This window comes from Sinocyclocheilus anshuiensis, unplaced genomic scaffold (genome assembly GCF_001515605.1).
Source record: "Sinocyclocheilus anshuiensis isolate Anshui unplaced genomic scaffold, SAMN03320099.WGS_v1.1 scaffold460, whole genome shotgun sequence".
NCBI lineage: Eukaryota > Metazoa > Chordata > Actinopteri > Cypriniformes > Cyprinidae > Sinocyclocheilus > Sinocyclocheilus anshuiensis.
Genome location: NW_015554101.1, coordinates 1096858 through 1108025, shown reverse-complemented (window position 1 = coordinate 1108025; position 11168 = coordinate 1096858). Strand labels below are relative to the sequence as shown.

The 11168-nt window shown below is 40.7% G+C and overlaps 3 protein-coding genes across 3 annotated transcripts in view; 2 read left to right on the top strand and 1 right to left on the bottom strand.

The window, feature by feature from the left end:
* Positions 1 to 2520, top strand: part of LOC107669557 (cullin-9-like) — a gene marked incomplete at its 5' end in the record, with an annotated part of 62197 nt that extends 59677 nt beyond the window's left edge. Inside the window, 3 exons of the mRNA XM_016461842.1 lie at positions 879 to 1012; positions 1124 to 1215; positions 1292 to 2520. Coding sequence (XP_016317328.1) covers positions 879 to 1012; positions 1124 to 1215; positions 1292 to 1496 — 431 coding nt within the window. The remainder of the gene's footprint in view (positions 1 to 878; positions 1013 to 1123; positions 1216 to 1291) is intronic.
* Positions 2521 to 6163: 3643 nt separating this feature from the next.
* On the bottom strand, positions 6164 to 8608 carry LOC107669576 (tubulin alpha-8 chain-like). The gene is made up of 4 exons (XM_016461882.1): positions 8477 to 8608; positions 8151 to 8370; positions 7904 to 8052; positions 6164 to 7188 (listed from the first exon to the last, which is right to left on the bottom strand). Exons 1-4 carry the CDS (start codon positions 8477 to 8479, stop codon positions 6211 to 6213), a joined length of 1350 nt encoding a protein of 449 aa, XP_016317368.1. The 5' UTR covers positions 8480 to 8608; the 3' UTR covers positions 6164 to 6210.
* Positions 8609 to 9829: 1221 nt separating this feature from the next.
* The window catches only part of LOC107669562 (uncharacterized), a 42027-nt gene continuing 40688 nt past the window's right edge, over positions 9830 to 11168 (top strand). Inside the window, 1 exon segment of the mRNA XM_074186942.1 lies at positions 9830 to 10682. Within this exon segment, the coding sequence (XP_074043043.1) occupies positions 10101 to 10682 (582 nt within the window). The 5' untranslated portion in view covers positions 9830 to 10100.

Genomic DNA, 11168 nt, shown 5'->3' with positions numbered 1-11168 from the left:
AGAAAAATATCCATATTTAAAACGTAATAATCACTTTAATGTAGCTTGCGCTCACTGTTGTAAAGGGAAGCAGTTCCAGGCGGATGACGTATGAGTTCAGCGCTGCGCATGCGCCGCTCAGAAGTGACGAACGCGGAAACGCAGCGGAGAGATCAAAACAAAACAACGGTCAAGAATTAGAAGTACAAAATAAGGATTTGTAAAGAAGAATGTCGGAGGATTTCGATATAAGCCAAGAGGAGACTGGTTTTCCTTTGCTAAAGTAAGGAAACTTTGCTTCCTTTGATCCTGTAAACAAACGTTGGTTTTCACGAGACGCACCGGCGCATGCGCATCGCTGACCTCATACGTCATCCTCCCGGAGCTGCTTCCATGTATAACTGTTGGCGCAAGCTACATTAAAGTGATTATTACGTTTTGAATATGGATATTTTTCTTACAAAAACGCATCGATTCGCTACAGAAGGCCTTTGTTCACCCCCTGGAGCCGTGTGAGATACTTTTTTTTTTATGGATGGGCGATTTTTATTTTAAGTTCTTTTGGACTGAAGCAATGCAACACCCACTGAGTGGCATTAAATGGCTTGAAAGATCAAAGACTATTTTTAAAATAACTCTGACTGGATTCGTCTGAAAGAAGAAAGTCATATACACCTAGGATGCCTCGGGGGTGAGTAAAACACAGCCTAATTTTCATTTTTGGGTGAACTAACCCTTTAAGCTATGAGCTCATGGTTTTAAATCGTATTCAATTTATAAACCTTTTTTAATGAAATGGATTTTTACTTCCAAAACATGTTGTGAAAACTAATTGAATGTTGTTTAGTTCTGATGCATTGGTTACATGATGATAAAACCGCTTGTGATTCTGGTTTCAGAGGAGACGCTGCTGCAGTGCACTGATCTTGCATCCTGTGTGCGACTCCTAAAACCTGAACACCTAAACACTGGCCTGGAGCTCATTCGCCGAATTCAGGAGCGTCTTGTGGCCATCCTCCAGCACTCCACCCAGGTAAACCTACTCCTGTTTGTACTTCTTTGGGGTGTAACATGAACTTGTTTATTAAAAGCTTTATTCAAAGCACTCATTTGACCATCTGGGATGAATCGTCTTTTTTGGCAGGACTTCCGTGTAGGATATCAGTCCAAGACTGGGCCAGACCAGGAGACCGCACAGGCCTCTAATCTGGCTAACCACACAGACACCAACAAAGAGTGAGCCGCCACACGTTTACGGAGAATCACAACTGACTTCTGCAACAAGCTTGACCTTTTTAATTTTTTATTTCAGGTCCAAATCTGATGGAGACTCTGACAACAACAACTGCGCCGGCGAGGACCCTGGCGATGAAGCAGAGGAGGATGACGAGTATGACGATGAATATGTTCCAGAATGGCACGAGGATTACGATGAGGAAGATATAGATGATGATGACTTCTTTTCTGATGATGACGAATCTGAAAACTTAGAGAGGGACTTCAGCCCTTTGGACTAAATAACCCTGAGAGCGATACACAATGCTTACACGATGCCTACCGATGTAAAAGTAGACACTACAAATTCCACACCCATATAAGAACAAAAAAAAGTTATGGGAATCCAGAGTTTGGAGTAGGTTTTTCTATAACGTGGTTTTTGCTTCGCACTTAGCACCTACTTTGAGCCCTAGCGTAAATTCGTCGTTACACCAAAAGTGGTAATTCACGTTTATTTAGGTTTATGCTACAGTTTCATTAACTTAACGAAATTGTAACTTCATGGCTGATGAGGGTACTTTAAGTTCAGTGAAGGATCTTAATTATTGATGTCATATTGTAGAGGTATTATGTTTTTGAAACTGTTCATAGTTTTGTTATTAACAATTTTTTTGGGGTCAAAAATTGAAAAAGAGGGATGAAAGCTGTTTTGTTTTTTTTTTATCTGGTCAGGTGTCAGCATTGTGTATTTAGTTTGAATACCAAAAGTGCTTGCCTTTATTCCATTTTAAATTCCTTTAAATGCCTTCATATATGACGTTAAGTTGATTGATCACCATTTGAATGATTGCAAGCATTTGGAAATATTTGCAAAGATTTTGAAGAGAAAAACATCAGCATCCGCGTTTAAGGGCTGCATGAAAAATGACTAGACTGTCAGACAACAGTCCATGACGAGGATGGTGCTTCAGTGACCTGCTGGTTGTGTCAGGCAAACTCCAACATTTTACTTTAGCCTGTCTCATTAAGATGTAATGGCAATAAATATTTAAAAGTATTGTAGCTCGTCGCTTTATTTGCTAAGCAAAACATAGCTTAATCGCTTTGTTTCTTCCTCAAAAAAAAAACATTTTAATTATTTTGTGGACATGTTTGTTCACTTGTATAGAGATGGAGATATAAAATATCTTCCAAAGTCCAGTTTTGAATTGAGATACCTATATATTCATATACTGTCCATCTCCTGAAATGTTTTCTCTGTTCAACTTAAAAACAAAGTTGCTCAACTTCAGCTCACAAAATAAATGCTTTTCTTCAAATTGAGTGTGCATGGGTTGTTTGTCGTTTTTTTTTTTGTTGTGCAACAGAACAGTATCCAAAGAAAAGCTCCCAAAAATCAAGTTAGAAAGTTTAAATGTCCCTTTAGTAGTACAACTTTCAAAACTATCCTGAGACCTGTTCATTTTATTCCCGGGAGCATTAACACAGGATGAGTACTAACCTGAAAAACTGGATGGAGCAAGAAGGTCTGTAATATCTGGAGAAAACTTTCCGTGCTTCTCAATACCAGTTGCTCTGCTGCCACATGCAGAACCCCCAGAAGTATGAGATTTGAAGTCTGCCATCTTTGCCATAGGCACTCATTTGTGCTGCAATTTTTTTTTTTCTGCACCAGTTACCGAAACTGTAAATGTCATGTCACAACGTAGGTGCGTCCCAAATTATGAGAGAAAAGAGACAAGTATAATTCTTGGTAAGAAAATAAGGGATGTTCAAAATATTTGTACTGGGCCACATAGTTCAATGTCTGCAGTTAATCATATGTGTAAAAGGTGTATAAATAAGCAAAGGGGGAAATTTGGGCAAGGCGCTTATAATTTAGGACACCCTGATGAAGGCGAGCTAGCTGCAATGCGTCAGTGTACGCGTGTTGTTTTTAATGTTAAAGCCCTGTGAATAAAGGCTTTTTACTTTTTCACAATATTTTCGAGTGCCTTGGATTGGTGAGTTTTTTGATAAAAGAATCCCACGTCCAAAGAGCACCGATTCATGGAGTTCACACCCCTGCAGCATTTTTCACATTTTTGGATGTAGTGAATTTTATTTTTTTATTTGCAGGGTGTTTAATTTCATCTGTCCAAGCAGGTAAACCTTCTTTACAATATTGTTTTATGTATTTATTTTTAATGCTTATATAACTCAATCCGAGCAGCTGAGTACTCAGCCGTCTTCAAGAATCGACTAAAAACACATCTCTTCCATCTTTATTTGACCCTCTAACTCTTGCACTCTCTATTCTAATTATATTATTTATAAAAAAATTTAAAAAAGCTTGCCCCTTTTAGACTTGCACTCTATTCATTTACTAAATGCTTGTTTTCTTAAAAAAATAACACTAGCTTGCTCTAATCTTTTTGTATTCTGTCTATTTGTTTTCTTTTTATTTATTATACAATAAACAAAAGCAAAAAGGTCTTTAACTAGCTTGCTCTGTTTTCTTTTTATTGATTATATCATTTAAAAAAAACATTGCTATGTGTACTGCATTAAAGGAGACATATTATGCCCCTTTTTACAATATGTAATATAAGTCTCTGGTGTCCCCAGAATGTGTCTGAAGTTTCAGCTCAAAATACTCCACAGATCATTTATTATATCATTTTGAAAATATCTATTTTGAGTGGAAGCAGAAACACGCTGTTTTTCGGGCCTGTCTCTTTAAATGCAAATGAGCTGCTGCTCCTTGTGCATGTCTCTTTAAATGCAAATGAGCTGCTGCTCCCCGCCCCCTTTTCCAGAATAGAGCTGTGCCTTTACAGCTAGTACCTGCTAAAAACATCTGTTTTGTTTCTGGTTATCATGTTTATCGTGCTGAAATCATGCGTTTTAAACCATTGCCTCGTCACCAAGGGAGCGAAATCAGACCCGCTCGTTTTCTCAGACTCTTGCAGAAAAAGGCTTCCCAAAACAAAGTTACTGGGTTAATCTTTTTCACATTTCCTTGGTTGGTAGATGCACCGGGGTCCTGATTATAGCACTTAAAACCTGGAAAAGTCAGATTTTCATGATATGTGTCACCTTTAAGCTAACTGAGACTTGTTATAGCACTTGCATATCATTGCTCTTTTGTTGATTTTGATTGCGTCTATTGTCCTAATTTGTAAGTCGCTTTGGATAAAAGCGTCTGCTAAATGACTAAATGTAAATGTAAATATAAGACCTACTGAGTTCTGCTAGCCACAGTTAAGGTTTTCACAGCAATCTTGGGAGCAGCCGTGGCAGAACAGCTGTCAGAGGAACCTTTGAAGCAGCCATGATTGTGACAAAACAATCTGCTAGATACTTAAAGAAATGTATGATACCTCAAGGCCATCCTTCAAGCTTTTCCCTTCATAGACGTAGCCGAATCCTCCCCAACAAGCATTCTGTAAGTGGTCTAACCCGCTCAAAGTGTCACCTGTTAAAAGAGAAACAATAGTTGACATGACATTTCAACTATTTATAGCAGGGTGTTATAAACCTGACCTGTCACCTCTACTTTGTTGTTGTGACCTGATGCTGGACTCGCTGGACTGGATCTGGAGGGGTTTGAATGCTGATAGCACACATCTCCAAGATGTCTCTTAAAGAGTGTTTCCCCTGGAAAGCATCTGCTGTGTACAAACATCCGATACAATTTTACATACATTCTATATAATGAAAATCTTCAAGACATTTTCTAAATCTTTATTTAACATCTGACCATCACAATGGGCTGACGGTCCAGTCGCATTGTTTGTTGGGGTTGTAGTCTGATTGGAGTCATTTTCAGTTGTCCACTTGGTTACTCCAAATGAGTAATTCTCACCTCTCACATTCTCTTAAGATCACACTTCAAACCATTTATAAGATTTCTGTAGACATGTTTGTTCACCATTCCAATATTTGCAAAAGACGAACAAAAAAAAAAAAAAAAAAAAGCTTACCTACATTGCTTATGAATTTGTTTTATTCCATTTAGGCTATATAATGGAGGAGTTCTGTAATGCAACTGAAAAGCAATGGCAAAAAAAAACACTTATATTGAGACTTCACCACACTCCGTGCACACTAGGTGAAAGGTTGGTTGTTTTTTTTACTTTGGCATTTGAGGCTAAATTTCCTTACAGATGCCTAGAGACCTCAATACTACTAAGAGGGGAAAATAATTCTTAAAGGGGACATCCCAGACTGCGCACACTTCTTACAAAACAGTGTTACTTTAGAGTTGCATCCAAAGTCAACAATGCTCAAATATAATATGAAGTCAGTTTACTGTGGCAATGAAGACCTGAAGAAATGTGCATTTCAAACAAGTAGAAAAAAGAGACCATTTCTAGCAGCGTACATCCAGCAATATCTAAACTTTTAATATGAAGCGTTTACAGTGGCAGTTCCACATACTAAGTATGGGCTGAAAAGACTGAAAATGATTAAAAGACTTGGTTGTTTTTAGCTACTCTTATCTCTGGAACTACTGAATGTTTCAGGATGAACCCTAAAATCAATGATACCACATAATGGGCTGTAGTTGGTTTTCTCCGATTAGCATTTTACACATCCTTCTCCAAAATAATAATTTAAATATTACAAGATGTGACCGCTTATTTAAGATTACCGCATTCAGCTGCAGAGCCACAGAAAACACAATTTAGACTTGCACATTTAGAAACCCTAAAAGATGACAAAACTCACCCAAATATGTGGTTTCTCTCCCTCTTCCAGCAACTTAAGGTAAACGAATCAGAACCATTTTTTTGGATTGGTTCACATGTCACAAAGAAGCGGTTGAAACCACTAGCATGTGGCAGTTACTTATAGGCATTTAATTGGACATGAAAATACCCCACACCAATCCGTGGCTCAATTAAGCGTCCCAAACCCCAACTAAACCACATCTGATCAAGGTAATGAAGGCAAAACTAGTCAAAGAATCAAACTAAAAGGATTCAGATGCTTAAGTTTATTTACTCAATATACAAACATTTTGCATACTTAATACTCCTCTTCATCCTCCCCACCATCCTCAGTGGTATCGGCACCAACCTCCTCGTAGTCTTTCTCCAGAGCAGCCATGTCCTCTCGCGCCTCTGAAAACTCCCCTTCCTCCATCCCTTCACCCACGTACCAGTGCACAAAAGCCCTCTTTGCATACATCAGGTCAAACTTGTGGTCCAGGCGGCCCCACGCCTCTGCAATAGCAGTGGTGTTACTCAGCATGCAGACGGCCCTCTGCACCTTGGCCAGATCCCCTCCTGGGACAACGGTGGGCGGCTGGTAGTTGATTCCAACCTTGAACCCCGTGGGACACCAGTCTACGAACTGGATGGAGCGGCGCGTCTTGATGTTGGCTATGGCAGCATTCACATCTTTCGGAACCACATCACCACGGTACAGCAAACAGCAGGCCATGTATTTTCCACGGCGAGGGTCACACTTCACCATCTGGTTCGCCGGCTCAAAGCATGCGTTGGTGATCTCTGGGACGGAGAGCTGCTCGTGGTAGGCCTTCTCGGCGGAAATTATGGGAGAGTAGGTGACCAGCGGGAAGTGGATGCGTGGGTATGGGACTAGGTTGGTCTGGAACTCTGTAAGGTCCACATTTAGGGCTCCATCGAAGCGCAGTGACGCCGTAATGGAGGACACGATCTGGGCGATGAGCCTGTTCAGGTTGGTGTAGGAGGGACGCTCGATATCGAGGTTTCGCTTGCAGATGTCAAAGATGGCTTCGTTATCCACCATGAAGGAGCAGTCGGAGTGCTCCAGAGTAGTGTGGGTTGTAAGGATCGAGTTGTAGGGCTCCACCACAGCAGTGCTGACTTGTGGGGCAGGATATACGGAGAATTCCAACTTTGACTTTTTACCGTAGTCGACAGACAGTCGCTCCATCAGTAGAGATGTGAAGCCAGAGCCTGTTCCGCCACCAAAGCTGTGAAAGATCAGGAACCCCTGCAGACCAGTGCACTGGTCCGCCTAAAGAGAAGTCATGGGGAAATGGGAGAGAATTCAGATGGGACCAGGAATTGAAGACTCTAAAGTGTCAACACTTTAATAAAAAAAAAAATAAAAAATGAATGTTTCCAAAAGGGTGTTTTCGCAGGAAAGGACAAAACCATTTTGGGTTCGCCTGAAGAACAGTTCTTAAAATACCCATTTTTTTTCTTAAATGTGAACAGATCTAAAGAACCTTTTTTTCCACTATAAAAGAGCCTTTTGCGCAACAGAGGTTAAAAGATTAGTAGAGGTTCTCAACTCTGGCCCTCAAGGTCCACATTCCTGCAGAGTTTAGCTCAAACCTTGATCAGACTTCCCTGCCTAAAACATTATAGTGATCCTGAAGACCTAACTTCTTCAGGTGGATTTGGTTAGGATTGGAACTAAAATCTGCAGGAAAGGGGACCTCAAGGGCCGGAGTTGAGAACCCCAGGATTAAAAGGTTCTTTATTGAACTGTAGGTGCCAATAAATAACTTCTTTATGTTAAAGCAGTGTCCTCAAACTCAGTTCCTGGAGGGCCACAGCTCTGCACAGTTTTGTTCCAAACATAATCAAGCGCACCTGATCCAGCCAATCAAGGTCTTCAGGATCACTAGGAACTTCCAAGCAGGTGAGAGTTGGAGCTAAACTCTGCAGAGCAGTGGCCCTCCAGGAATTGAGTTTGAGACCAGTTTTAAAAAGTGTAAACTCACCATTTTGCGCATCCGGTCAAGCACCGAGTCTACAATCTCTTTGCCAATGGTATAGTGACCACGAGCATAATTATTGGCGGCATCCTCCTTGCCACTGATGAGCTGCTCTGGGTGGTACAGTTGTCGGTAATGTCCATTGCGGATCTCATCTGCAGGTCAAACAAAAGAAATAAGAACAAAGCTACACTGGAAGTACAGGGACAAGATTCTCTAATAATTAAGAAGCCTGAATGGTGTTCAGTCTTACCAACAACTGTCGGCTCTAGATCAATGAACACTGCACGAGGAACATACTTCCCAGCACCAGTTTCACTGAAGAAAGTGCCAAAAGAGGAGTCAGCCAAAGAACTGCCATCAGCAACAATAGTTCCATCTGGCTGGAAGCGGTGCTCCAAACAATACAGCTCCCAGCAGGAGTTACCCATCTGGATACCTGCTTGACCAATATGTATGGAAATACACTCCCTCTGGTTTGACCGAGGCAAAACACAAACAAACACAAAAGTCAACTGCAGGGAAGTGCTAAATTGGCAGCACTAATAACACCGTGAAAATAACCATCAGTAATCTCACCATTTTACTCAAGTATCACAGCAAGCAGGAACTAATTAAGAACCTTGGAATTATAAAAGACACTTTCACCCCACCCTTATCACCTAAAATCTGTAACCTTTCTAACAGCAGCTCACCTCCACAACTACATCAAACCACGCACCTGATCTTGATTTATATTGGCCTCAAATTAGAAGGGTGTGGCTCTTAATGAACTCTACCTGAGAGAACAGGTAGCCCTGCAGATTCAAAACAGAACAAGCTTTATCGCATAAGCTTTATTGTTACTGAATAAGAAATCAATACAGTTTGTGCTGAGCTTACACAAGATTAATTATTGTCAAATAGATCAGGCCATTAAATTCTCAGGGGAAAAAATAAGACAATGTAAGATTATGAAAGTTCACTCCGTGTTTAAACATGTACCAGTCTCCTCTCTTATGCATGAAGATATTACAGTTACTGTTCTGTACTGTAAGGAATAAGGATTGGATTGCTAATAAGGAATCCAAATTCTTGCTTCAGCAAGAATTTGAATTACTTCCATCTGGTTCACGACATGGCGGCAGCGTCAACAAAACTACAGCGAGACTAAAAGTTACGTCTTCTTTCTTTGCGTGAACATTTGGGCGGCGTTATGCAAATCTTCCCACATAGTGATGTAGATATGTGGGGGCGTGTTAGAACGAGCCGTTTTAGGTAGGCGTGGCTGACTCTTAACTTTTATAAAGAATATCTCTTTGGATTTGAGACTTTAGTCTTTGCAACTTTACAGATCTTCTTTATGCACCAAGAGCTTGTAACACTCCAAAGAGAAAGGAAAACTTGAAATCGCATCATATGACTCCTTTAAGGGACAAATAAAGTAAAGATTGATTGATTGATTGATTGAAGATTGAGATTGATTGCTAAAAGCACATTTTATTTATATATATAAAAAAACTGACTGGAAGTATGCCATGAAATAACTGTGGCAGGACAGGAGTATTCCAAAAAGACCAACAATTGAGTAGCATGGTATATATATTAAAGTACGTATAGACTTACAATTGTTTTCTTTTATGCCAAAAATACTTATTTTGGAGAAGTATTTTGTATTCATTCTAATTACAGCTGCCACTCTGCCCTCATATTTATTAAAAGCTTAAATGTATGTTTTTATTGCCATGTTACTTAGTGAATTATGTATTAGTGAATAATCATATCTATTTTCTCTAAAATATTATTGTCTACATTAGAGTCTGCTTTATATTTTATGCTACTTTCTTATTTGTTTGTTTGTTTGTAAATAACATTACATAAAAATCAGGCACCAGCTTCTTTTTGTGCACTCTTATTTTGAATCTATTGCGTCATATCCGCTGGCCATTTGGATCTCTTCAATGCTTGCGTTGTTCTTGCTTGAGTAAGTTCGTGCAGTGGACCTTTGCCTTTAAGCGTTCGTTTGCGTCTAGTGAGTGGCTCACAACTCAAATCAAATGTATTACAACAGTTTTATTATGCCATTGTTTGCGTTGATGTGAAGTAAACGGTACTAAAGCTGCATGGTTGTGTGCGCAAACAAACGTGGTCGTGACACGGTTTGCTAACGTTAGCTGTTCACTGAGCAACTTGCTACTAACCAGTAAGCGCACGCTGTTGGGAAATGGGGAAAAATCGCAAGAATGGAATGGGAGCAGCTCAACCTCAAAGGCCTGGACCACAACAAGGCATGCGGCCCCCAGCGCCTCCTCGCGGTCCTGCTCCCGTTTTCCCGATGGGCCCCCCTGGACAGAGGTTTCCTGCGCCCCATCGCGACTTCGGACCGCAGCCCCCCAGAATGATGATGATGGACGACATGGAAGGAGATCGAGGGTTTATGCACGAAGCGCAGGGATTCATGATGCACGATGGGCCTTATCACCCGATGGATTTTCCAGACGGACATGAATTTCGCCAGCGTTTTGATGGACCTGATCCAGGTTTCCATCATCCAGAGTTTGGGAACAGACCACCAGCACCGCGCTTTTACCATCCAGAGCTTGAATATGGACCGCGTTTCCGTTCTCCGGAGTTTTGTGACAGACCTCCAGACTTCTGTCCGCCTGAGTTTAGGGGAAGACCCGCGAGCTTCCACCCGGCTGAGTTTGAAGGTGGGCCAGGTTTCCACAGGATGAACCCTGGATTCGACCAAATGGAGCAATATGGTTTAAGAGACCCTCATTACATGCCACAGATGGACCCACATGTAAGTACATGTATTTGTCTCGAAATGTGTTGGTCTGGTTAGCCATTTGGTCAATCACTTCGAAATGACTTAAAGGGTTAGTTCACCCAAAAATGAAAATTAGGCTGTGTTTTACTCACCCCCGAGGCATCCTAGGTGTATATGACTTTCTTCTTTCAGACGAATCCAGTCGGAGTTATATTAAAAATTGTCTTTGATCTTTCAAGCTCTATCATTGAACAAAGGACAAAGGATACAAAAATATGGATACAAAAATATCCATATTCAAAACGTAATAATCACTTTAATCTAGCTTGCGCTCACTGTTGTAAACAGAAGCAGTTCCGGGGGAATCACGCATGAGGTCAGCTTTGCGCATGCGCGGCTCAGAAGTGACGCACGCGGAAGCGCAGAGGAGAGATCAAAACAAAACAACGGTCACTTATTAGAAGTACAAAACGAGGATTTGTAAAGAAGAATGTCAGAGGATTTCAATATAAGCCAAGA